General features: G+C 41.7%; 1 protein-coding gene across 8 annotated transcripts in view; it reads left to right on the forward strand.

The window, feature by feature from the left end:
• The first annotated feature begins 557 nt into the window (after positions 1-557).
• Positions 558-26,018, forward strand: part of RP1L1 (RP1 like 1) — a 45,357-nt gene continuing 19,896 nt past the window's right edge. For 5 of the 8 annotated variants that reach the window (XM_055714942.1, XM_055714946.1, XM_055714948.1 and 2 more), the window contains exons 1-2: positions 558-831; positions 17,336-17,993. In XM_055714942.1, coding sequence (XP_055570917.1) covers positions 17,355-17,993 — 639 coding nt within the window. In that variant the 5' untranslated portion in view covers positions 558-831; positions 17,336-17,354. Of the gene's footprint in view, positions 832-13,979; positions 14,084-14,621; positions 14,802-17,335; positions 17,994-26,018 lie in introns of those variants that run through there. The other 3 variants (XM_055714944.1, XM_055714943.1, XM_055714949.1) reach the window with 3 other exon arrangements.

Here is a 26,018-nt window from a genome sequence, read left to right on the forward strand (position 1 = left end):
GTCGTTCCTTATCACAGAATGGTTTGGGTTGGAAGGGATCTTAAAGATCATTTGTAGGTGCCCTTTAAGATCCTCTAATGGAATATAGGAAACTTTGTCCTGGGTTCTGAGTTTTGGTTTGGGGGGGGCGGGGTTTGCCATTCATGAGGTCTTTTTCAGGCTGGGAGGGACCTTTGCAATTGTTTAGCCTGATTTATTTACTGCATATCACAGGCTGGAGACTTAAAACATGGGCTTTGTGATCAGAAAAGGCAAGAAAGCCTTTGCCACCAGGAGCCAGCTTTTACCCTGCGTTCAAGCTTGTGAGTTGAATACCAAGGGAGAGGAGGCACTGGGTTAGGCTTGTCAAGCAGCAGACACCATGGTATACATGGTGATGCAAATTTCTCAGTCATCAGGTTTGTATGAGGACCAAGAGGAAAAAAAAGCATTTAAACCTCATTAGTTAATTATCATCACTGCAGATGGTGCTCAGCTGTAAGCTCCTTTCTGCTTGTCTTAATCCCATTCCAAGTGGCTACCCCATGCAGAAGAGCCTGTTTGTTTTTTTTATCGGGAGGAGTGGTTGCGCATGGGAGCCTGTGGTGTTGGGGAAAGCTGCAAGAAGGGCAGAGATGTGAAGCTTTAGGAAAGGAGGTGGGGGCCCATCCCCTTGTGCAGGCAGCAAGCGAGCAGAAGTGTTCCATCTTTCATTTGCAGGGCTGAGAAGCATAAACCTGGGAGATTTCTCTGCCTGGCTTTTGATCTCTGCTGTGAGGGCTCAAGGGAGGCCTGACCTGGCATGGATTATTGACATGAGCAAAGCTATGTACCTGGATTACCTTCTTTGTGGTGAGTTGAATTTGTCTCTCTCTATCCCTCTATACACTTCTGAATCAAAACAGGGAGAAGGAGCAACAAGGGAGTGATGGAGAGCAGGTAGCAGCAGCGGGTCTGGTGTTGGTATCAATTGCATTTTTTCAGTAGCTCTGTTGTCCTTTTTTTTGCATCTTTCTTAGTATGAAAGTGAGATGTGGTGTTCACGTGGGAGAAATAGGTCTCTGTGATAAATAAGAGTTATACCTGTGGGGGAAAGCTGCTGATGTGACCGAGCCATAGCTGGTGGCTGTTGAGCAATGCAGATGTTACCCCTGGAAGATTTCGGAAGGCTGTTTTTGTGTTTTCCTGGGAGGTTTTGCAGTGGGCTCTGGGTCCGTCCCTACTGAGGCATTTCCCCAGCAAACAGGTCTCCTTTCTATATCAGGGGAAAATTCAGTTTCCCTGATACAATTTACTGTGCAGCCACCTCAAGTCTCCGCTGCTATTCAGGGACAGCGGGAGGCTGAGTGGATCAAGCCCGTAAGATGATATGGGCCCCTGTGCACAGAGGGGACTCCTGGCCGGTTTAAGCAGCGCTGCCCAGGCAGGGAGCCAGGCTGGTCGCAGGCTTGCTCCAACACCGGCCCATGATGGGAGAGACTGTGACTTTCACCACAAACCCAATTAGAGTCTAAATCAGAATTTCTGCTCATTTTCCCTGTAAGATCTGAATGCCCACAAGACTCTTTTTCTTGTGTCCCCCTCCTCCCCCTTTTTCTTTTGTAGGCAACCCCTCAGTCTTCCTAAGTACAAGCTAAAAGGGAGGGCTTGTATTTTTTGGCTAATACAAGCCTCGGGTCATTAACCCTTGACAATTCTTCAGTGAATTACTATTAAGAAATTAATTCATTGCTTGGGCTGAAGATAGGTTTATACAGTTAATAACATAAGTGTTATTTAGATCATCAAATTTGACCCCTTGAATAGCATGGGGAACTGAATTTCATCCTGTAGCTCATGGCCTTTTGGTTGTGGTCTTTATACATCACATCAGGAAACTCATAATGTCAGGAACACATGTCTTGAGGGGCTGAATTAACACGGAAGGGAAGAAAAGTAATGATGTAAATTTACCAGGAGGTCATGGGTCAGCAGCCCATCGAGTCTTTGAAGAGAGGAGCCTGGCAATACCCGGTTGCCTCTTGCTCAAAACCCACCTGCTTTCATCTGTCTGTTATGGAAGAATATTGCCTGGTGGCCGTACTCCTAGTCTGGGAACTTCTGCCTCTCTGTGAGCCTTCTTGTAGGGTTGGGACCAAGATTTGTATTTGCTCTTGAACATCTGAAACTACAGTAGGTTCTTGGCCTGTCTATAAACGCTATGAATTATTGGTTGTGACGGTGATTGGTTGGTATTTGTCTTCTACATCTTTTACTCTGCAAAATAGCTCCTTACAGCAACTGAGGGCACAAGATAATGTTTCTATCTTGTGTTGGTTCTTTGTTCCCCCACCCAGCTTCGCTGGATCTCCCTTGGCTGTCCTTTGGTGCTTTAATAGTTTTTTTTCTCATCTCTTTAATTTATTTCCTTGTAATCATGGCTGTCTTCTTATTGTGCCTTGGAGAAACATGAATCATTGGCCAATAGGTGAGTCTTATTGCTATCAATTGTTGTTATTAATCTGTGCCTGTTCATGTAAAACAGGGACAAACTGCACATTCAAGTGTAAAATACTGCCTATACAGTTTAGGTCGTTAAAATATATTAAAAAATCAGTTTGAAATGATAAACCATGGATTTCTTAATCTTTTACAGTGCAATTTTTTTCCCCTGAAGTCTACTCTCCCTTTTAAAAAGTAAACAACTTACTTCCCCCCACCCAGTCTATTTTAAATAACCTGGGAGAAGGGGCTTCCACTATTTCATTTGAAGATTATTCCAATCTAAATTACCTCACTTGCTCTTTTCTCAGTTTTATCCCATCACATCTAATTATACCCTCTTGCTCTACATTAAGCGGTTCCTCTGCATGTGTGGAGAGAATTAGCACCTTAACATTTCAACCACCTAGAGAATGAAAAACGCAGGAGAAAATCAAGACCCAGGTGCAGCTAGTGCCAAAAACACTGTTTCAGAAAGGATTTGATTTAATTTATTTGTGTAGTGCCTACACTCATCAACTTCCCACAAGCTTAACTTACCTCCTGGCTTGCAGCATGTAGTCATTCCTCACTGTTCATTTACAAGGGCTGAGAGCTCTTCACAGTGGAGATCCTACTTCTTCCTTGGCTCTCAGCTCCCTCCTGCCTGCCAGCTCTTTTATTTTCCCTCAGGCATTAGTCAGCCAAGCAATGTATATTTAGTATTTTCAATATTTTTTTTCCCTCCTTGCTTCATCTAACCAACCCCTCAATCATTTCGTTGTTTTTCTCCAAAACCTCTTAAAATTGTCAGCATCCTGCAGGCTTGTGACTGTCCAATGTTACCCTCAGTCCTTCTCCTCCAGCAAGGCATGCAAGTTAAGTTTGTTGCCTAACTTAGGTGTTTCCACTGATGCCGGTGCCTTGGATTGTGTGATAAGAGTCCTGCATGTCCTTAAAGGCTTAGTGCGAGAGGTGGGCTACCACGATGGCAATGTAAATCCTTCCGTGCTTGTTTCAGAGCAGCTCACCTAGAAACAATGCACTTTTGTCGGAAGCTGGCTTTCTCTCTTTCCCTTTGCTTTAATGAGGTAGTGTAAATCACTGTATGGGGACCAAGGAGACAAAGGCTGTGTCCCTAGAGCTGTCCCAGTGGCCAAATAAATGGTACCAGGCAAGTCACTTGATATGTCAGTGCCTCAGTTTCCCTTTTGGCCTTTGCCTCTTCTGTCTGATGCTCTGGGAACCCTGACTATCACTTAGGTTTGTGTCTACACATCTCTGAGGGGGAGAGAGAATCTAAGAACTGCAGGCTCCCCAAGCTGCCTGCTTTCTACCCACCCTCTGTGCTATGTGCTGGGCTTCTGCTGGGTCTCAGCATCCACAGCATTCTTGGAAGGAGCCAGGCTTGGAAGTCTGGTGATGGCATATGCAGGACCAACTGGATGTTGTTCAGCAAAAAGAGGGTGGCTTGTGGTACAGCACCCAGAGAGCAGAGGTGACTCCTTGAGCACGCAAGCCTGATCACAGGGTGGTGGTGGGCAAGTCTGCTCCTGACAGCAAGCCTGGGCCCGTGCTGGCTGGTGGTGTGGGTGTCCTAACACATGCATTTACCATCAGCCACCTCAACAGGAGCCTCAGAGCACTGCCGGAATCCAAAGGAGCAATAAATCTGTAGAAATGATATCTGCTTACTTAACCAACCCAATGCATGTCCCAAAACCACGTTGTGCCAGTTCTTCTCCTTAAACCAGCATGTGTTTTCAGATGTTTTAGCCTGGTGCAGTCAGCAAAGCTGTGAGAGTAAGAAATCACTTCTTTGCTGTTTTACGGAAATATACGTACAGATGCCAGTTAACCTCCAGATGCTCTGCTGGGTTGCACTGGAGTGACAGAAGAGCAGACCATGCCTCTCAGAGCCCAGAAAGCAATAAAGCTCTTGCAGGTAATAAAAATAACTTGCTGAGTTGTAAGTTTAAAATATTTCATTTAGAGTTACTAGGAAGTAACACATTTACAGTAACTTTTGGTACTGAAAGTGTATCTAAGAAGAAAGAGATACATCCTGAATGTAAGAGGTAACTGACAATTGATACAGTTGGTTCAATAAAATACAACAGTCTGGTGGAAATTTTTTTTTTGTCCTACTTGAGGGAACATTCACTGCTGCATCAGAGCTTATTTGGAGTTATTCCCTACAAACTGCTCAGGTTTGTTTTGCTCAGTAGCTTGGTTTCTTCATATTTGCATTCTTTGTGCATTAGCTGACCAGGCTTAGTCACCTGGTGTCATCCTTGTTTCCTGACTGTACAAGCCAATCTCATGTCACTGAGATCTGGCCATGAGGTCTTGTGGGGAGGTAGTTCTGACTTGCCCTCCATGAACACCTCAGCAAGCCCATAAGCATATTTGGCAGATGCTCTTGCCATTAAAGTTCAGGCAAAGTGAACACTGAAGTCAGAAAAACATGGCACTTGGCCAATTCATGGGAAAAAATCAGCACAAGTGATCCCAGGTATATTTTGCGGTACTGTTCCAGACCTGTTCCCTTTTTGTTGGGGATCTGTGTACCCATTTCAATATGCTATGACTTTAAGCTTCCTCAAAGGCATGCAAAGCCTCTTAATAAATAATCTTGCTATTTCTTATCATATCTCCCTTTGAGTGAGAGGCAGGACAAATGGGACAGCGTTCACATCTGAATCCAGATCAAGATCAGTTGTAGGCTGGGAAATGGTGGTGCTGAAGAGCTGAGTGATGACTGTGGTGTAATATACGCTTTGCATTAACTCCTACATGTTTTAGAAGATGGAAAGGGAGGCACACAGCAGCAAGGAGAACTACATTTCTCCCTACGCTTTCACGTGCCACCTATTACCACAGAATCTGAAAACTTTTTGCTCCATGGATTGCAAGGTGTGAGCTGAATTGGCCAACCCCAGAAAACGTTAGGAGAGGCAGGATCAAGAAAGGAGAAGGTCAATGTCTTCAGAGCCACTGCGAGTGGTAAGGGCAAATGTGAAAACATGGGAAAACTGAAGGAAACCACCCAATTGCAGCAGTGAAGAGTTTTATGGGCAGGATGTTGAATAGATCTTGCACAATATTGTGAAAGCTAGTGAAGTTTATACAGGTCGAGATAAGCTAACTCAGCAAAAGGCAGATGTTTTAGCAGGAAAGGATGGAATGAGATTTTGGAGAGATTACAGTCAATTATCTGTAGAATTTGGCAACAATCCAGATAAGAGTGTTTGGTGTGAAGGAGATGTAGGTGTTGAACATGACATGGAGATTGTGAGTTTGAGTGTCATGAGTGCAGGTTATTCTCAGCAAGGAGGGCTGGGGAAGGAACGTGTTTGTGGTGAAAGATAAGGAGGTATTCTTTTAACCGCGATAAAAATATTGGCAGACCTACATCTGGGAAAGAGCTCAGAGGAAAGAGAGGAGAGACCCAGCAGTGGAGAGTTACACCTGCTACCATGAATGTGGAGCATGATGTCACCAGCTGACATCACAGGAAGCATGATGTCAAGAGGAGAAGGAATGACAATAAGGAAGAAGTACCAGGGCATTCAGAGAAGATGTGGAGGGAAGGCAGCAGAAGATGGCCAGTCTCTCACACAGCAGACCGAGGCTAACAAACATGGTGTCCATTGCTGTGGAGGAGAGATGGATCTCAGCTGCAGCTCAAGTAGAAGAGGGACAGGAGGTGGCTTTTTTAGCTGTTTGTTTGGTTTATTTTTTAATGTGAAGTTCAAATGTAGAGTCTTTTAAAGGACCCAACCCATTCTGTTCATGAAGTTTTGAATGTTTCAATATTAAATGTCTATTTTACTACTTTTTTTTTTTTAACAAACATTCTTTCAGCTGTTTTGAAAGAGTAAAAGGAAAGCTAAGGTGAAGCAGACTTATTAATTAAATTTAGAAAGTCTTTTTTTTTCCTTATCGTCTCTCAGAAATATCAAAGGAATGATATTTGAAGGGTCAGCCTAGGAGGGACTGTGGTGGGGGTTTTGGCATTTTTTCCCTCCCCTCCTCAGTATTTCAGATATTAATTCCTGGTAATTCTTTTCCACCCAATTTTTGTTTTTATTATTATTATTTTTGAAAATGTTCTTTTAAGGGTCAGACAAAGAGACCATCCCACCTCACCCTCCTTTTTTATGAATTCAGGTTTTCAGTTCTGGTAATTTGGAGCCAGGACCCAAAGAATGATACACATCTGATGAAACAACCTTATTGTCACTGTTTCTTTTCCAGACAGTGGAGAGCAACAGCAGCTTTAAGACAGAATTCATCTGAGACATCCAGTTCAGGATGAGATGATTACGGCCTAAAAGACAGCATATCTTTCTGGTGACTCTGTAGGCAGGCTGGAGTGACTGTCTCAAGTAAAGACATTAGACAACCATATCTAGCCTGAGTTATCCTGCCTGGCTCAGATATATTCGTCCCACGGTGCCCAGGCACTGGCTGATCCTTGCTCCCGCTCCCTGGTTGCACATGATCTCTCCAGCCCTGTTTGGGGTTGAGCAGTTGTGGAGCCACCTGACCATACTACCCCATTGCAACACTTTGTTCTTCCAGAATGGCCGCAACACGTCTGGGAAGGAGCGTGCCTGTGGGAAATACCCACCATTGTCACACAGCAGGTGGCAGAGAGAAAGCATTGTCCCTTCTGCTCCTGCACACTGCCCAAAAGGAGCAGATGTTCAGCAAGTGCTAATCCCAAGGGATCGTGTGAGTTCCAGTGAGTCCTGCTGGCTCATCTGATCTGAGAATCTGGCACTGAGATTCAATATGCGGAGAAAAGAAAGAACAGTTCATTGTGTTAAAAGTGTAGGCAAGCAAAAATTGCAGACATCACCAAATTTAGACTTTGGCCAGGGTACCAGTATTAGCAATGCTACCCTTAATGAGAGGTCAAAGTTCTGCTGACATGAATTAAAACCAAGAATAAGTAAAATTGGAAGGATGTAAATCTTTGGGGTAGAGCAGAAGTAGCGGAAAAAGCAGGACCATTAACAAATGAAAAAGGATGCTAATGATTCAAAACTGGCTGAGTTATTGAACACCTTTTAAAAAAAAAATTCTCCTAAAGAAGAAAACTATTAGAGAGTTGTTTGGACAGGATTTAAAGTGAGGAAGGAAGTCACTATAAACAGAAAGTAATTGATAAAGAACAAGTAGAATAATCCTTGAAAAAATCAGAAAGAACACAGATCAGCTTTGCTGATCATGTTGGCATGTTGGACATTAGGGAATGAATTGGGAAATGAACTGTATCACTTCCCAAAGGCAGCTGATGCTAACTGGGTTGAATAAAGGAGAAAGGGCTGGGACAATACCCCTGATTATTTTTTTCCCCTGTCTACTCAAATCCAAAAGAAGAGAGTGACTCCAGGTGAGACATTGTGTCTTCTAATATAATGTAACAAATGTTAAGGTAGAAATAAGTACACAACTGTGTGGCACAAGAGTTGTAGACAAAAGGCCAAATAAATACATGATGCCAGAGAAACTTGACTGCTTCCACTGTCCATCATAGTATCATAATCAGACTTACAGAATGGTTTGGGTTGGAAGGGGACCTAAAGACCATCTAGTTCTAACCCCCTGCCACAGGCAGGGACCCCTTCCACCAGCCCAGGCTGCTCCCAGCCCCGTCCAGCCTGGCCTTGAGCCCTGCCAGGGATTCCAAATACCATACAATGCTGAATTTGGCTTGGAAGATTGTTTCAAAGGGGTTTAGAAGTCATTCATCCAACATCATTGTTGGATGAAAAAAAGCTGTCCACAGAGTACAATAATTACCTTTATAACAATATTATTTATGTCAATATGAACATTTATATTATTATAATTTTAATATTATAATAATAAACATGTTAAAAAAGTGAGAAAACATGTACATGTTGAAGTGTGGAGGGATTTGATTTAACATCTTTTGAAATAAATTTTTAGGAGTGTAGAAAATAAAAATTGATAATAATTTGGAAGGAACTTATGGGCATCAGAAAGGAAAGAGAAATGGTATAAAGGGGCCTAGAAATGTTAGAAATGGTTCAGAAAAATGAGAACCACCATAGTGGGGGAAAAGCAAATGTCACATATCAAAGCTTTCATAATCTCAAGTGAAAGGTTTGTTAAAAATGTAAAATTAGGATATGACAGTGGTGTAGAGGAAATTAACTTGTGCCTTAAGGTGGGTGAAAGCACTAGGGTGCAAGTGGTTGTTCTGTTGCACCTGTGGGTAGCCCCACACTGAACTCTGGGGATGGATGTGCAATAAGGTGCCTGTACCTCTGCAGAGTTGGGCACTGTCCTGAGGAAGAAGGGTTGGAGTGGGTTTGCATGGAAACTGGGAAAAAAAGCTTCCAGCACCTGCAGTTGCTGGAATCTATAGTGAGTTTCTTCTGCTGACATATTGCCTTTAGCTGCCAGGTCCAGATTCAGTTGCAGATTGAAACCTCTTCAAACCCGTGGTGACTTTCTTGGTTCACGCCTCAGTAGTTGGCTCCTAAGTGTCACTCCTGAGGCATGCATTGCCTCAGGTCCTGGGGTTCGTGCATATTCCTTGTTCTTCAGCTGCTCACTCTAGTCACCTGGTTTCCTTTCCTGGGTACTCATGTAATCAGCTTTGCTCAGCTTCTTTCTTCATTCTGCTTTACAGATAGGAAGATGAGGAAGCAAAATGGATTGTAAAGGGGAGTGGGTGTGTGTCTGTTAACCAGCCTAGGAAATCTCAAACGGTTGTCTGTAAAAACTTCCATGCCTGAGCTTTTGTATCCTCCTTGGAGATGGAAAAAGCCCTGGAAGGAGCCACCTTGTGTTGCTGTGATCACATAATCAAGGGACATGCATACCAGACAGTCTTCATGAGAAGGCAAAAGAACTGCTAACAACCTGCTCAAACCATGCTTAACCCTTGTGATACATGCATGTTCTTGTGAACTTGTTCCTTTCATGTAATTGATTGTGTCAATTCTAGGTTTGAATTTGGCAAGCTGCTCCAGTCTTGTCACGCTGTCTCCTCTGTCTGATGTGTTAAATAGCACATCTTTTTATCAGTTTCCTGGCACAAACATGCAGATCATCTTAGACATGAAATTCAAGCTCACCTCAAAAAGAAACTCAAAGTTATTTTCCCCAATATTGCCAGAAATGTGAGTAAAGAGCAGTGCAGGTTACCTAAAGCCCTGGGTCTTCAAAACAGCCTGGATGTGGCACTCGAAACACCCCCTGCAATGACAAAAGCATCGTCCCCAGCTTCTAGGGATATTTCTGAACTGTTGCTGGAGCTGAACTGTGTGCAGCTTGAAACACCCAGATGCGACTGTTGCTGTCGGAGCCTGTTGCAGACACCCATGTAATAGGGGCTGTGTCACAGAGTGGTCACTTTAATAGACCACAGCTGGGTGTTGAACATTATGTGGCAGAACTGGCCTCTGCCTCTGGTTTACTTAAGCCCTTGGTTTTGTTTTGGGAAAGACAAGTCCCACATTTCCTCAGCAAAAGAAAACCAGTCCTCTGAGTTAGGACTTCTCTGCCCCCTTCAGTGGAAGAATGCTTCAGTTTCACAGCGGACTGTGATTATCAGCATCCCAGGGGAGCTGTCATGGTAGGATTCTATTGAGGCACTCTGAGAACTGATTGATGGGAGGCAACAGGATATGTAGGGGAAGGAATAACGAACAGGCACCACCGTGTCCCTGTCTCTTTCTCACCTAGAGAACCTAACGGTTACTCCATGTGCCGTCCATCATCTTGTTTTATTATATATATATATATGTATTATGTTATATATATATATATATCTCATATACAACTATCCTTATGTTTCCTCCTGAGCAGAAAGCAAACCTCATAACTCAGGAGTTTGAACAAAGTCTTAGTATAGAGCTGAGGACCCAGCCTCAGTAACGTCTGTCCACTCTGAAGTCCCAATCCTCTAACCAGATTTTTATGGTTCAGTCTCTGTTCTCTGAACTGCTACTGATACCATGAGCTTCGGTCTTCAGATCATAAACGCACCTGTTATTTGCATGGTGGGGGTGACTTGGCAAAGTAGTAACATTTTTCAACTGTTTTTTATCTCATGGTGAAGGGACTCAAGTTGATAATTTAAGTCTGTGAAGACTGGTGTATCAACTGTAGAGACATTGTCTACAGAATAAATGCTTTTAAAAGTAAGGAACATTAAAAAAAAACAAACCTATTTTTTACCAGTTTCAGAGGGTTTTCTTTCTTTGCACCCATGGTTGATTGCTGAAAAACTACTTATATGACGCACCTAGAATAGGAGGGAGATTTGGTGTAGGTGAATCTGATCCCTGAGATTAATTCTTATCTTCCAGAAAGCTGGGCTTCTTGATTACCTAGGTTAAGTGCAATGTAATCCTTTGCATTGGAGGCTGTAGCTGAAAATACAACTTGGACTGCTGTGCTTTGAAGATTGACTTGTTTCAAACTGGTATGGACCCAAATAAACAAAAACCTGTACATTCTTTCAGGGAAAAACACCCAAACCCCAAACAAAACCCCACTAAAGCCCCCCTGCAAACAACAACAGACCCCATTATCTACTAAGATGTGCCTCACATTTATAAATGAATATTTAATTTTCTTAGAAGCAAATTCAGTAATCGCAAAAGGGAAGAGCTAATAATGTTAAACTAATTACAGGTGGAGTATTCTATCAGATCACAGAAAACATTTCTGGTGATGGAACAGTTCAGATGACTGCAAAGGACGGATAATATTAAACTGGCACTTAGCTGGATCTTAATTACCACATGAGCCTGAGCCAAGGAGAGTGCAGACAACCTTTTGGAGAAGCTGCCTTACCTCTGCTAAATCACAGAATAAACTGGGCTGGAAGGGACTTTGGAGATTTTCTTGTCCCACCAGACACTCACAGCCAGGCCCATAGAACAGGTTGCTCAGCTGAATTTTTAATATCTACAGGGTCAACTATTCTTCCACCTCTTAGGTTCCGGTTTTTGGTCACCATCATGAAGAATTTTTTCTAGTACCTAAAGAGCATTTTACATGTTGCCACATCTTAACGCTTTACTATGCACTCTGGGATGTGTCTGGCTTCCTATATACACTATACCTATACCATGTCCAAGGTAGTTATACACAATGATATGAATGCCTCCCGGTCTTTTATCCAGGTTCAACAATTCTAGTGCTCTCGCCCTCCTCCTGCACATCATGTGCTCCTGTTTTGTCCTGTCATCTTGGTGGCCTTTGCTGGACTCATGCCAGTACGCCAGTATCTTTCTTGTGCTATGGAGAGCAAACCTGGACACAGTGTCTAGATATGCTTTCAAAAGAGCCAAGCAGAAGGGAGTCATGACTTCTCTTGGCCTGCTTAGGACACTGGCTAATACATTGCAGTGCATGGGTGGTGGTCTATGCCATGGGGGCTCGCTGCTGACTCTTGTTCAACTTCAAATCACAGTCGTTTTTAGCACAGAAGATTGAGGTTTGCACCTCTAGTATGCCTTCCAGCTTACTGGTCCAGTGGTGTGGCTCATGAGATGGCTGCCACGGCTGTGGTCAGTAACGTGCTATTCCTGCCAGGAGGTGGTTTTATTTATACCTGACACCAACTCTGACAAGGACCTGGGTGATGAAGAGCCCCATGTTTTAAGCTCGTTCAGCCATGGAATAAAATGACAATACCAGCCATCAGACACCTCTTTTCTGAACAATGAAAAACTTCAAGTCCTACAGAGAGTTTGATAAACCTTTTCAAGTAATTTTAAGTAACAAATAAATTGAAGGAAAATATGCAATTTACCTGTTTTGTTTGCAGGGAATTCTTATGTAATCACAGGCAAATGGATACGCTACCTTCCCATTCAATGCTTTATATTCTCTTTTTAAGAATCAAACGTCTCAACTTCTGTCATTTTCCATACAATACTTTGGTCTTGTCAGACCATAAGTATTCCTTGTTAATATGATCACTTTGACATTAAAAAAGTGTTTTTCTTTCTCAAAAAGGGCAAATTGAAATGACCTTTTTTTAAAGAAACACGGTTAGGTCTTACAAAATGATGTTTCATCTTTCTTTTCAGAAACTCCCACCTTTTATGGGAAAAAAATAAAATTAAATAATCTTGTTCATGCTTTCCCTAGAATGCACACCTGGATTTTTCAGCCAGCTCCATTCCAATGTTGATGGTGACTTGTAGACCTTTCTCTGTCTGAAAGAAATCTCTTTGTAAAAATGGAAGCTACAATTACTTGTATGGGAAAAGAAACTTCCCAGTAGAAGCCCGCACACCCGCATACTGACAAAAGCCATACAAATAGTGACACTAGGCATACTCAGGCCAGGGGAAAGGCACAGATGTTTAGCACTTTGTGGGTTAACTGTTGGTATTTTTGCTGCTGGGCAGGGTAGACTCCTGGTGATTTAAAGTATGTAAGTCAAGTCTGGATGCTTCTCCTAAAGGCCTTCTCATCTCTCAAATAGTGTTTATAGACTTGGTGCTAAATTCGTTGAGTGAAGTTCTCTAACAGTTCTTTTGCCTCAGCTCAGGCACTTTCTACAGTGGTACTGGATTCCTCTCCTTCTATGTCCCAAACAAAGACAAAGCTGCAAAAAAACCTCAGGGATAACAAGCCTAATGTGAGAGACAGAAGGCCAAGGCTGATGTGAGACACGTGCTGCAGATATATTGGATTTTGACTGAGGGTTCACATAATGGATGTCCAACCACATGGTCACACAGCTTCCTCTGTGTGAAGTTGGATAGCAGAGGTGTGATAGGGTTTCGGAGTGTGTGACTTGCCTGCCTACTGTAGTTTACTCTTTCTGAGATGCTATTTTGAACTGTGATGAGAAATTTAAAAATAGGGGCCAGGCTGCCTGTCACAGTCCTGATTGAGTAGAATGGCCTTCATGAGGAGTTCAGTCTTTCCTGTGGATGGACTCCTACAAATTTTCCAGTAAAGATGCTGACTTCTTATAGTAGATGCAAGGCTACAGAGAGATGACTTGTTCTTCTGGGTGAAGGATCCCACAGGAATGGTCTCTTGACCCTAAGTGTGCTGCCCACAGATGGAAAAGCAATGCTGTATGAAGAGGACTGTGTAATGGCTCAAACATAAACCTGATGTTTGGAAAATTCATGTTAAGGATTTGATATGTGAAATTTGCCAAACCTATTCCTGCAGGACCCCCAGACTGCTGACCTTCCAATAAAAGCACTTTATGACTCTGGTCTCTCTGCGAGTAATTGCTTTCTACAAAAGAAGGTGCTTAGTGCTCAAAGTGATATAGGTGCACAGGTGTGATGGGTACATAAGCAACAAATAAATATTGCTAGAAGACAAGAATTCCAGGCCATATGAAAGTGAGACTTCCCACTCATTTTGTACCTGAATCCAGCTGATTAATTTCTCTGGTGTGTGTATGTGTTTTCTTTGCAAAGAGGGAGTGTTAGAGAAAGCTGGACAGCTCTCATGAGTTATGGGAATTACGAAAAAACAAGTAATTTCCCATTATTTATCATTCACAGGTGGTTTGTCCTTTTTTCATGACCCAATCTCAGTGACACTCAGTTGTCGAGCATTCATCTGAGACTTTGACTCTGACACCTGCCATGAACTTCGAAATATTCAGGTTAGGACTCACCAGATTTTCCTGTTAAGACAGTATTTCACTAAGAAGTTGTTATGGATGTCAGTCATCAATGTCCCGAGTAAGCTACTATCAACCAGCTGAGAAGTAACAACCATATACACAAATCCTTAAGGGCCACCATCATCTTTACTTGAGCTCCATTGATTTCCCTGGAGTTACCCAAAAGATAAATCTGATGCCAAAGTATTGTGGATGAGTAGGGAGTCGATGAGTGGGGTGGCCTAGGAAAGTTTTTCAGGTCTCTGCAGGCCTTTATGCAAAAGGAAAATATTACATTTTTGGCCTTGACTGCGTTCTCATTTACACCGGTATGATTTCAGAGGAGTATCACTGAGTCAGATTTATACCTGAGTTACATGGGTGCGAGCAAGGGAAGGATTGGGCAAACTGCTTAAAGCCCCAGTGGATTTGAGAGCCTTCTCCAGCAGCTTAGGTAGCTTTTCTTTCTATCCTTAGCAACACAGTCCTGATTAACCCTCCAAGCTGTGGTCAGTCATTTTGAGGACAGTTTGATTGACAGACAGCATGTAACCTGCTAAAGCTGTTCCCTACACTGTCCAGTGCATTAGATCCTGGAGGTGGTAGTTTGGCTGTGTTGGGTTTTTTAAAAAAAAAATATTTTGCTGATTTATTTTTAATCTCTTGGATATTCTATGAGAAAAAGTCATCTTGAGCAAGAGGCATGACGTATTTCAATGTAAGTATAAAAATATGCATTGAGGCTCCTCTTTTATGTATCTATATTTTATGTATCTATAGAAAGGGCAAGATGACCATTTTTGTTGCCTTGCCAGATATGCAGTAGAATCCCCTTCCCATTCTAAGGCTTCAAATGGACAATACAGAACTTCTCCTTGTGGGAACTGTTAATATTTCATGCAAGGTTTTTGTGGAAGGCTCTTTCTTCACATTATATACTGCTTCATAAAAACAGATCTGACAGATCATCTAGGCTTGTGTGGGTAACCAATTCTTATCACCCAAAACTTATGGCACAATGTTCCTTTATATTGGTGATCCCTTAACAGTCTTGTGAAATTATTCTCCCCAAAAATTAGTATTGGCAAAGTATTTTATGATTTGTCCTCTTTTTTTTTTTTTTTTTTTTTTTTTTGTACTTCTTACAGTATTATCTCACAGCTTGAAAAAAAAGTAGAATAAATCCTTGGGAAGCAGTTAGATTTCTGGGAGTGCATCCAGGATATTGTGGACCACCATTCGTCCAGGGACTACAATTTGGATAATGGGTTTGTTTGGAAATTATGCTGCCAGTGTCTGAAAGCTCTAATGTGGGACTCATGGAGAAAAAGTTAAAGCCACTTTTCTGAAAGCTGTGGATAAATAGAGAAATTAGATGTATTTTTCCCTTGAAGAAAGAGTGATGGATTGACCTTTAACTGGGAAATAAGTAAATAATTGCTTGGTCAAAAATGTACATGGAAAGAGTAAATCATACTGATACCTTTGTCAGTGTACATGGATATAAAAAAGCAGAGATTTGTCTAAATAATAATCTTTCAAATGTTGCCTAAGGTCTTTTCTCACCTAGCTGAGGTTAAACTTCCATTTATTGCAGGAGTGAATTTGCTGTAGTATAAAGTGCACAAATACTTCACTTGAGAGTAGCAAGAAAATAATGGTTTTATTCTAAAATGTAGAGAAGATAAGCACCAAACCGTGGTGACCAAAGAATAATTTGTGAGCAGCATGATTATTTTCTTGAAACTAGAACTTTATCAAGCTGCTACAAGTAGAATAACCAGGAGCAAACTGAAGGAAACATGTCTTTAGGAATGCTTTTATTGTTTTCTATCTAATTTGTGAACATTTAAAAAAATTTCTTTCTTGTGAGAGATTTTTTTAAAGTTGCAATAGAAAACTGCTATCAACTAAGAACATAATTTGGAACATAAATTGGCTGTAGGTTCTTGTAGCCAGAATCATCTGCAAGCTACAAGACAGGCTACTGTCTTCCTTACTAACAATTCAAATGGTTTGCTGCCTATCTCTGGGAAGTAACTTCTGACCAGACGATGACATCCCTAAAGGCCATTTTGAGAATCTTCATTTGAGTCATTGACTCCAAGTGAACTGTGGATAGTTCATATTCATGAAATAGACATTTGTTGTACTCATTACAGCTGATGTTTTAGCAGCTGTAAATACTGCTAATATTTTTTTTTTTCCATGTCAAAACCAAAGTGTCTTCTTTTTGGACATAGTAGTTTCATTCCATGTGGGGTCTGAATTTTTTAGTGATGGACTTCCAAGACAATGCATTCAATAAGGGCAAGTAAGAAAGAGTAGAGTCCAGACTCCTTTCCACTTGTCTCCATCATGGCAAAGACATTACAAACATTTGGGTTCCAAAAGATGGGGCTGAACCACCAGACTTAAACACCAAAGTCAGCTTAGTTTTGAAAGTGAAGGACACCAGCTTCTCTGGCACAAATTGGGCAGATCGTTCTCCTCACACCTGTGCTTACCAGGTTGCTTTCAAATTTTCCCACTGTTTAGCAGAATCAGCTTTTGTAGTTCTCTTTGAGGTCTTGTCATAGTTCTTACTGCTGTTTGCACTGCTGCTTTGGATTTTCATCCAGACCTTGCCTTAGCGGTCTATGGCATGACCATGTGCAACGGTCTACTACTCTGTAGTAGTGCAACTACTCTGCCCTGCAGTACACTCAGGACTGGTTGTGTGCTACAAAGTGCAATCACTACATGAACAAATTCAGTTGTGTTGTATTATTTGTTATGCCCCAGTTCATGGGGTTAAAGGGTTACATGAGAATCTCAGCGCTCTGCTTGTAAAAATAAACCTGAAGTAATCACTAGCTCTGATTGTTTCAGAGAAAACCTCAAAAATATAAGCAAGGAAGACACAAAACTCCAAAGGACAACAATACACAAATACCAGTTTTTGTGGGTTTTGCTTGGGGTCTGACTCATAGTTTTGGTGCCTTAGGGGCGACTAACATTGACTGAATTCTCATTGGCATCTGCAGGACAAGGATGATTTAACTGTGAGGAGCAGGGTTATGGTTACTCTTCCTGCTGTGTTTCCTCCTGTCTACCTGAGCCAGTGAGTTCATAGCTCCGTGTTGGTAAATCTGCTCTTGGTCAAGCATAGATGGTAAAACTGTCGTCAGGAAAACAAACTTTGCTCTCATGCTAGTCAGGCACTGATTCTGCGTGACTCAAACTCTACTCTTGTTTTTGCTTCTGTTCTAGTTACCTTTAAGCAAGAGGGATGAATCAGATGCCTGATGACTACCTGTCAACCACTAGCTCCTACAACTATGAGCAGCCCTTTCCCACCGTGGCTCGGACAAGCACTGTCACCAGGGTACCCCCAGCCAAAAAAATAACATTCTTCAAGAGCGGAGATCCTCAGTTTGCAGGAGTCAAGATGGCCATCAATCAGAGAAGCTTCAAGAGCTTCAATGCACTCATGGATGACCTTTCTCATCGGGTCCCACTGCCATTTGGGGTACGGACCATCACTACCCCACGAGGAATACATTGCATCAGTGAGCTGGACCAGCTGGAGGATGGAGGATGCTACCTTTGCTCCGACAAGAAGTATGTCAAACCTATTAACATTACTTCTGTGGGACACAGGCCAGGCCCTCCGCGAAATGGTCGTCCCTCCAGTACCATGAGAAGAGCAGCTCAGGAGGGCAAGCTTGAAGATTATTCCGCACCTTTCACTCACCACGGCCCCAGAATACCCAAGAAAATCACTCTAGTTAAAAATGGGGAAAGTGGTTTTCGACGCTCAATTATCTTGAATCGCAGAAATGCCAGGAGTTTCAAAACGCTCCTGGATGAGATTTCAGAGATCCTGCAGTTCCCAGTAAAGAAACTCTACACTGCTGATGGGAAGAAGGCAAGTATCTCTGACACCTGGTGCTGGTCAGTTATTCTAACGGGTGTTACCACATCAGCTTTGCATCAGTGATGCAAATCTATTAGCTCATGGGGCCAATAGTTTACCCACATTACCTTAATCCTTTGAGCTTGTGTAGTTAGTGTCACTTTAGTTACCTCCCCATTAATTACATGAAGGGATGATATAGAAGAAACTTGTTCAACAATTCAAGAACTTTATGCATCAGATATTGAGTCAATGGGAGGCAACTTCTGCCAGAAGCCCAGAAACTCAATGTTCTACAGCTGAGTATAGAACCCTAAATAAACTTCTAGTAATGGAGTTTTCAACCTTCTCCTGTGAGGCACATCCCAACAGAGGCTTAACTTTTCTGTACCTAACAATCAGGAATTCAACAGAATAAGATGTCCCTCAGGTAGCACCTTGTGGTTGCATAGTTCCTAACAGGGTCCTGCTCATTATGTGGGATCCTCAGCGTTATGGTAATATAACTAATCAATGTGTGAGTAATTAGGGTATGAGTAGGATCAGGAGACTCATTTGTATTGATGCTTTGGTAAATGTGCCAACTGAGATTGACCGTTATAATAAATTCAGGGCACAACAAATCCTTTGTTCTTCTGTTTCCAAAGGAATTTCCTGGCAAACCTGAGATTCTCCAGATTTTTTCTCCTTCTCTTTGTAACATAGACTAACCTGTACTTCCATTTCTTCTGAAGAGGTGTCACATGTTAGCCCGATTTGTCCCTGGCAATGCAGCTGAGTGGAGCAGTTATCCCGCTTCTTGCCACTTTTTCCACCTTTACAGTGCTGTGTGCCAGCTCCTCAGTGGTAATGTTACAAGCATTTGTGGTGTTACTTTCTGAACCAGATGACTGAAATGACTTGGGTTCAAATGACCAATCCAGGAGGGGAGAAAAAAAAAAAAAGGAGGAATATTTTTAACCCAAATCATTTTGGCTTGGCACAGGGACAGGAGTGTGCAGCTGTGATGGAGAGAGGGAGGGGATAATGGTGCCTTCAGCCATCTTTCCTGGTGGAGGCAACATGTCATATCACAGTGCTTTCTGCTATGCCAATCACTCTGGAAAGAACTTCCTGTTCTCAGCTGGAGGATCCAAGGAAAATGTCCTTCCCAAACATCCTATTGCTACAGCTTTCCCAGCCCTACTGAACTAGAGGCTAAAAGAGTGTCAGGCTGACTGCAGTCAGAGATGAGATGAAATGCCAGGGAAAAGACAGTGCCACTCCACGCACGCCAAGCAAGTGGCATTACAATCTTGCTAGGACACTGAGGGTCCTGTAGAAACTAAGGATTTATGGGATGGGACTCAGGAGCAGGAGAAGAAACATAGCCATGGACAAACCAAGCATGGCCTAGGATAAGCAGAATAGATATTTAATCTCCTCAGACTTTATGGCCTAACAGTCAGCTGTCTACATCCAAGATGAGCAAGCTGGCCACCCTACTGTGGGATTCATCTTTTCTAAGTGTGTCCAGAGTCAGTGTTTCTCCTAATGGGAGAGCAGAAAAAAATGGTTCGCTTGTAGGCAACTGCATAGTAGACAAGATGAGTCCCATGCCCTAGGCCAGGGGTCCTCAAACTACGTCCTGTGGGCTGAATATGGGCCCCCAGGGTCCTCCTGCCCCCCCCCTCCCGGGGGTTGGGGGGGAAACCAAGCAGCCACAGATGACTGCCTGCCACTTCATCCGCATGCCAGCCCACTGTTTAAAAAGTTTGAGGACCCCTGGTCCCCTGGTCTAGGCTATTTCAGCAGTCAATGGAAAGAAATAGGCACTTTGGACAGCTGTTTTCCAAGAACCTGTCTAAATGACTGGGTATCTGAAGTTGGATTCATTTCAGATTCAGCTACCTGGCTGATTCATTTCAGATTCAGCTACCTGGCTGTCAGTCTCTAAAGGTTTCTGTAAATGAGGTGTGTAGCTAAGTTCCCATACAGCTGTTGAGACTAAGATGACAGTCCGTTGAACTTGGACCTGGCCAAAGATAGTGTCTAGAGGCCTTCAGAATCAGTTAAGTTCTCTTTTTCTAGTTTCCATCAGTTTATTTGCAAGGTCAAGTTTTCTGTGTACCACTACTACAACTATACTAATGAACTAAAAAATGTTAGAACACCTCATCTTTCTCCATTCTACTAAATTCTTAACATCTTCCCTGGTTTGGTCTTGGGTCAGAGTAATGGCGTCCCAACAGCTGAGCAGCCAGGTTGCTTCAGTTTACATCCATTCTGAAGAATGGCATCTGGCACTGTTTGCTTCACATCTACAGATGTAGCCAACCCAAGTAAGTAAAAAAAAAAAAAAAAAAGCATAAAAACAAACCCAGCCCTGCTGCCAAGATGTGTTATAATCTAGGGATCAGTATTTTATTTTGTCACTGATTTCTCCAGTTTTCAAGACTTGGACTCCAGTCCACATGGAGATGATAATCCTGTGTAGTGGTACTTCACTCCTGCCTTTTGAGAGAATTTTTGCTCATTTATCTAGAGAAAAGTTTTGCCGCCTTCTTAGTGCAGTCTTAATGTTCTCCTTGTGATTCTTAAATGAGTCTCCCACAATTTTTCTTCTAGTCATTATAAAACCCAACACTTTACCTGGGATATATGCTAAATACACACTCCGTAAACACAGGATATTCACTATTATTCAACTTCCATCTTTCTTTCCATCTGAAGACATGCAGCAATCTCTCACATTTTCAGCTCTGCAGTGGTGGTCATCCTGTCTAACTCTATTCTCCCAGAGTCTGATCTCATCCCAAAGTGCCAAGATGTGGCAAGACACAGCTAGAGTGACGTGGGTAGAGTGACTGACCAGAAGCTGGTGACACCTACTAAGTTTTACACACTAATATCTTTGCTGACAGTGTAAGTGACAAGCTATGTAGGTCTCTGCAGGAAACAACATGTCAATAACTTTGTCACTTGTTTTGCACCCCTACTTCCAGAAACAGCCTTTGTTTCTGGAAACAGGTCAGCCCAAGCTGCACAGGAACACCACTTGAAAAGATATTGATGCTCTTTGTTGCAGCTAGATTATCTTTTCTGGCATGCTACAGAGTTTAAGATTACCCTTGATGTAGTGATAATGGTATTTTCCATGATAAATCCCAAAGGTCCCATAAAGACCGTACCCCTCTGCTGTTTTTTCTTCCATGTTTTCCATCTGCAGAAATGAGTGTGAATCAAACACCATTGCTTAATCTCTCCACAGTCCCCTGGGATTCCTTTTTTGTATATATATGTTTTCATTACTATCTTGTCAATAGGCAGTTCATCTTCGGTTCCTTATTAATTTAATTTGCATTCCTTTTATTCTTGTGTAGAATATTGCAGTGGTCAGTGACTATGGGTCCAGCCTGATCAATGTTATCAGCTTACACATAGCTAGGAAATATGCAATTATTAATCCCTTTTCTGTGGAATCCTTTAAAGTTATTTTTTTGGCCATTCTTAATTTCAATAATTTACTTCTTGCTTATTAACTGTTTGTTACTGCGTATTCGATGATCATTCCTATTGGGACATTCTGGAGCTGTTATTCTAGTCTCAGGTGCAAAGCATTTAAACCACAAAAAAAGTCACTCTTCTTGGGTTTTCCAATCTTCTCCTTTCATAAGGATTCCCTAAAGCATTTCTGCTCTTCCAGCTAAGTTTTCGTGTCATACCTCATCTTCAAGATCTCTGTTCCCAATACATAGTTAGTGTGTTCCAGAGTTTTCACCAGATACTAATGGTTTCTTTGAGGAGTGAAAACAGTGAGTTTGTCATGTGATTTGGGGGATTTCCTGAAATCAGCTGGGCTGAAGTTTAATTTTGACTGTACATCTTGCCTTTATACTTACATTTGCATTTTCTGTTAGAGGTAATGAAAACAAGCCTCCATTCTTCCATGCCTATTCAAAGGTGTCTGGCTGCTTAATATTTCTTGGCTACTTCCTTGTTTCTTATATTATTCTCTTTGATAATAATTTGAATTACCTTTTAATAATTTTGTAAACTTGTTCTATCACATGTCTATGTAATTTTTTTTGCAAGATTTGTTGCAGAGGACATTATTTCTGGGAAAAAGGGCTAAGATTGTGTGGAACAGTAACTTTTGACATTCATTCCCATGGTTTGACAGATTAGCTGAATAACAGTAGGATTCACTCCTAAGCAATGCATCTGGACTACTGTGTGATAGTATTTGTCTGGCTTAGGCTAACATAATTCACAGCGTTTAATAGCAGGTTCACACCATCTCTTGCTGCCAGTGTTTTCTTGATCTCTTGAAAACTGAACACAACAAAGGAAAAATCTCCTCTCCTACAGGTGAATCAAGCATCAATGGAAGTGCTATTCATAGACCTGAATGTTGCCCCTTCAATCTCCTACTATAACTCCAGATCTAAACTCAGATCTTAAGTTAAATCACCTCTGCCACATAATGTATGGTTGGCATACACTATCCCAGTGGCTCTGGTTTAATACCTTTACCGTTTTGTTGAGTTAATCCAGAACGCTTCAAAATTACATGTCTTTGGTTTCCTACTATGTCTTTATGTGGGTATAAACGTAGGCACACATGGCACAGGCTTGTTGTTTTGTGTTCCTTTCATGTAGTGTTGAATTGAAAAAGCAGAGAAAAGTCTTTTCTTCCTTTCATAGTCCAACTAGTCCACAAATGTTTCCAATATACCTCTAAGTTTAATTCAATCATAACTCACAGGGAAATAAACTCTTTGGACGGCAGATCTTGCTGGTTTTGCACATCAGTACATTTTTTTCTCCAGACAAAACTTTTCACATTTAATTTTATAGCCCTTATTTTGCATCTTTTTTGTTGTTGTTGTTGTTTTTTAAAAAAATAATTTTGCTTTAGTGTAAAGTTTTACATGAAAAGGAAGAAATGCTAGTAATTTAATGAAGCCAATAAACTGACAATTTTAACTCTTTTTCATGGAACAAAGTCAGAAGAAGGTCATGGGCAGCTATGCAGAATCCTAATACAGATGATGGTCATTATAAGGTCAAAAGTGATATTGTAGCATCACGATCCATTGAAGGCCAGCACAGCTCTTGCTTTTGTGATCACATTTATTTTGCTGTTATTTTGGCTTTTCTTGCTCCCATTTGTCTGCTTGTGTACCTTGCTCATGTTTTCGCAATTGTACTTTATTAACTTGCTGGGAAAGGTCAGTCTATTCACTGGTTGTTTCTTCTGTGGCCCAGATCATGGTCTTGGTCTTCATTGGTCTTGGCCCAGAGAGTTCCTCAGTGCTATGAATTCAGAATTAGCCTTTAATAATATTATAAACCTCAGGTCAGTAGAAACAGTGATTGAAAGATCCTGATTCCAATGTTAGTATAAATCCAGAGAGGTTCTGTTGTTATTTACGCATTTGAATTTCTATTCTAGCTAACTCCTGAAGCCTTCAATGAGGTGAAACCAGTATTTTTACTCTTAAGCATCAAGTAGACTGCCTACTAGGAAGGAAGAGCTAGTCCCACTGAAGTGAATAGGCATTTAAATATTTGGGCACTGATTTCAGCAGGGCCAGGAGCCCCTCTTCCCAAACTAACAGCGATTTTTGTTGTCAGTTTCTAATTCAGAGTAGTAATTTGATGACTAAGGGACTGAAAAGAAGTTTAATTTAGCTTAGAAAACTCACTTAAATTTTCAGCAAGTAAAAAACATGAATCTCATAGTTATTTTCAGGTCAAGTGACTCTTTTTGCAGGTGATTAACTGGGAATAGTGCCTGAATAGAGAACTCTATTATTCAGGTTAACATTGACATGTCAGAAACTTGCCACTGAAACTTCGTGCAAGTTTTTGCAGTAAAAGATAAACAGGCCTGAATTTAATTCATCTAAATGTGATCAGTTTATTAGGCATTTAGGATGGGGGGTAATTTCGTCTGTTGGCCTCTCTTTATTGACTATAGAAGAAGATCCGAAGGCTGACTTAGACTAGCCACTAAAATTAACCCAGGCCCAAGATTTCATGCACGTGTTTTGAAGTACTCCAGATACTGAAATATTAGCAAACATAAGACATGGGACTCTACATCTATAGACCACTTGGCTCATGACACAGTTGAAAACTGCAGCTTTCTTAGTTTTAACTAGGGACACCATTTCTACACTAAAAAGGGACTAGGTGCACTACTAAGCAAATATTTCAATTAAAAGAATTAGAGTAAAATTTGTAGGTTATCTTGTCCATCAGAAAGACTTCAACCTCCATTCTGGGAATTTCTTGTACAACCTAGTGGATTTTCTTTCTCCATGGTCTAAACCACAGGAGAGTGCACCTATGTGCAGATCCCCACCTGTGCCTCTGGAGAGGGAAGAATGCCTTTAGGGGCAAAAAGGCAGACAGAGATCATAGAAAGGGCAGAAATCCTCACAGACAATTAAGAAATGACGTGCAGGATTATGTGGCAGCAACCGCACAGCAACAGAGGATTTCCCTTCAAAATGGCAATTATCCAGAGTCCACCATCTGCACAGTCATCAAGACTTCTCTAAGTCACAGGAACCCAGCAACATGACTATGTGTCTAGTCACAGATGTCCTGATCTCTGCACTTACTCTTGATTCACAAGGCCTTCCTTTTACTGACTGTCTTAAATTAAAACAAAACTGAAAACAAATTCTTCCTTAAAATCCAATACTCCTTCTTGTGTGGCGTTTGAAACCACATTGTGTTATGGCAAATAGTCTACATATTTTATGGCTACCAGTGGTGATTAGCATGAGCTTCTCAAATGGGATTTATCAACCGTCAGAAAAGTTTTCCAAGGGATGCAGCTAGCTTTATGTTTGTTGGGGTCAGGCCAAGACTTAGATGTCCTTTTGCTCATGCTCAGGGCTAACCATAAGTTGTTATATTTAATGAGTGAATCTGATCCGGTCTGTTATGTAGCAAGGCAGAGTAGATAACCAGAAAGGCGCTGTTTTGCCTTAGACTGTGCAAGTGAGAACATTGCAGAATGAGCACCGCATGCAACCGAATTTCCTTGAGGGATCAGAGAATTACTGTGCAAGTTAATCAGGGGAGCAATCATGAGTTAAGGAATGCTTCCTCAGGCACCACTAACTGGAGACTGTAAAGGATTAGTTATTAGAAACTCCTTGGGGTAAGGACCCTCATTTTTCTTCTGTGTTTGTTTGGAACGAGACACATTAAATGCTGTGGCAAGACTAACAATTCTGGGTCAAATCAAGCCATCTGTGGCAGTGGCCAGTTGTAGCAGTCTTAGGGAAAGACAGAAGGGCACATACAAAGCGGTTCTTTTTCTGGTGTTTTTTCCCAGTCTCCAACAACCTGTAGGCTAAAATCTTCCTCAGTCAGAAGCAGCACCATGGGCTACAGCTACTCAACTAGACAGAATAGTATCAGGGCACGTATCTGTCTCTGACACCAAATGGCACTGTCTGTACATAACCATACTAAGAAGCCTCCAAAACAGGGTCAAATTCGCACAGCTTCTAAAATTAGGTGGCCATTCAAGTTGCCTCTTAAAAAATGTTCCCTGGTGTCTGTTAACTCCCAGATCTGCCCAGGAATTGCTTGGTCGAGTACCAGTTGATCCAGGCTCTAAATGCACTGAAGACCATTCCAAAAATTTAACAGTACAGGCAACCCTATTCCAGTGCCCTATATCCAGAGTTGTTTAATTGAGCAGTAAAGACAGAACTTTTATTTTTAGCTGTTATTACCAAAGTTATTGGCCTAACACTATTATTAAATGGTTCTTGATACTAATGACTGCATTTGCAGCGACCTTAGGGTGCAAGGCCAGGAAACAGGCTTGTCTGACATATTTCCTGACTCAGATTTACACATCCATATAGCCATTTCTAGGACATCTGTCAACTGCTTGCAGGCATCCTCTAGGCCACTAATGTTTGGGCTAACAAGCTCATCTGTCTTCATGACAGGTGTCATCAAGACCCTGATGGAGCTGTAAGAGGGAAATGGGATAAATGGAGGCAAATAAACTGGTTTAAA

Source organism: Falco cherrug, chromosome 6 (assembly GCF_023634085.1).
Source record: "Falco cherrug isolate bFalChe1 chromosome 6, bFalChe1.pri, whole genome shotgun sequence".
NCBI lineage: Eukaryota > Metazoa > Chordata > Aves > Falconiformes > Falconidae > Falco > Falco cherrug.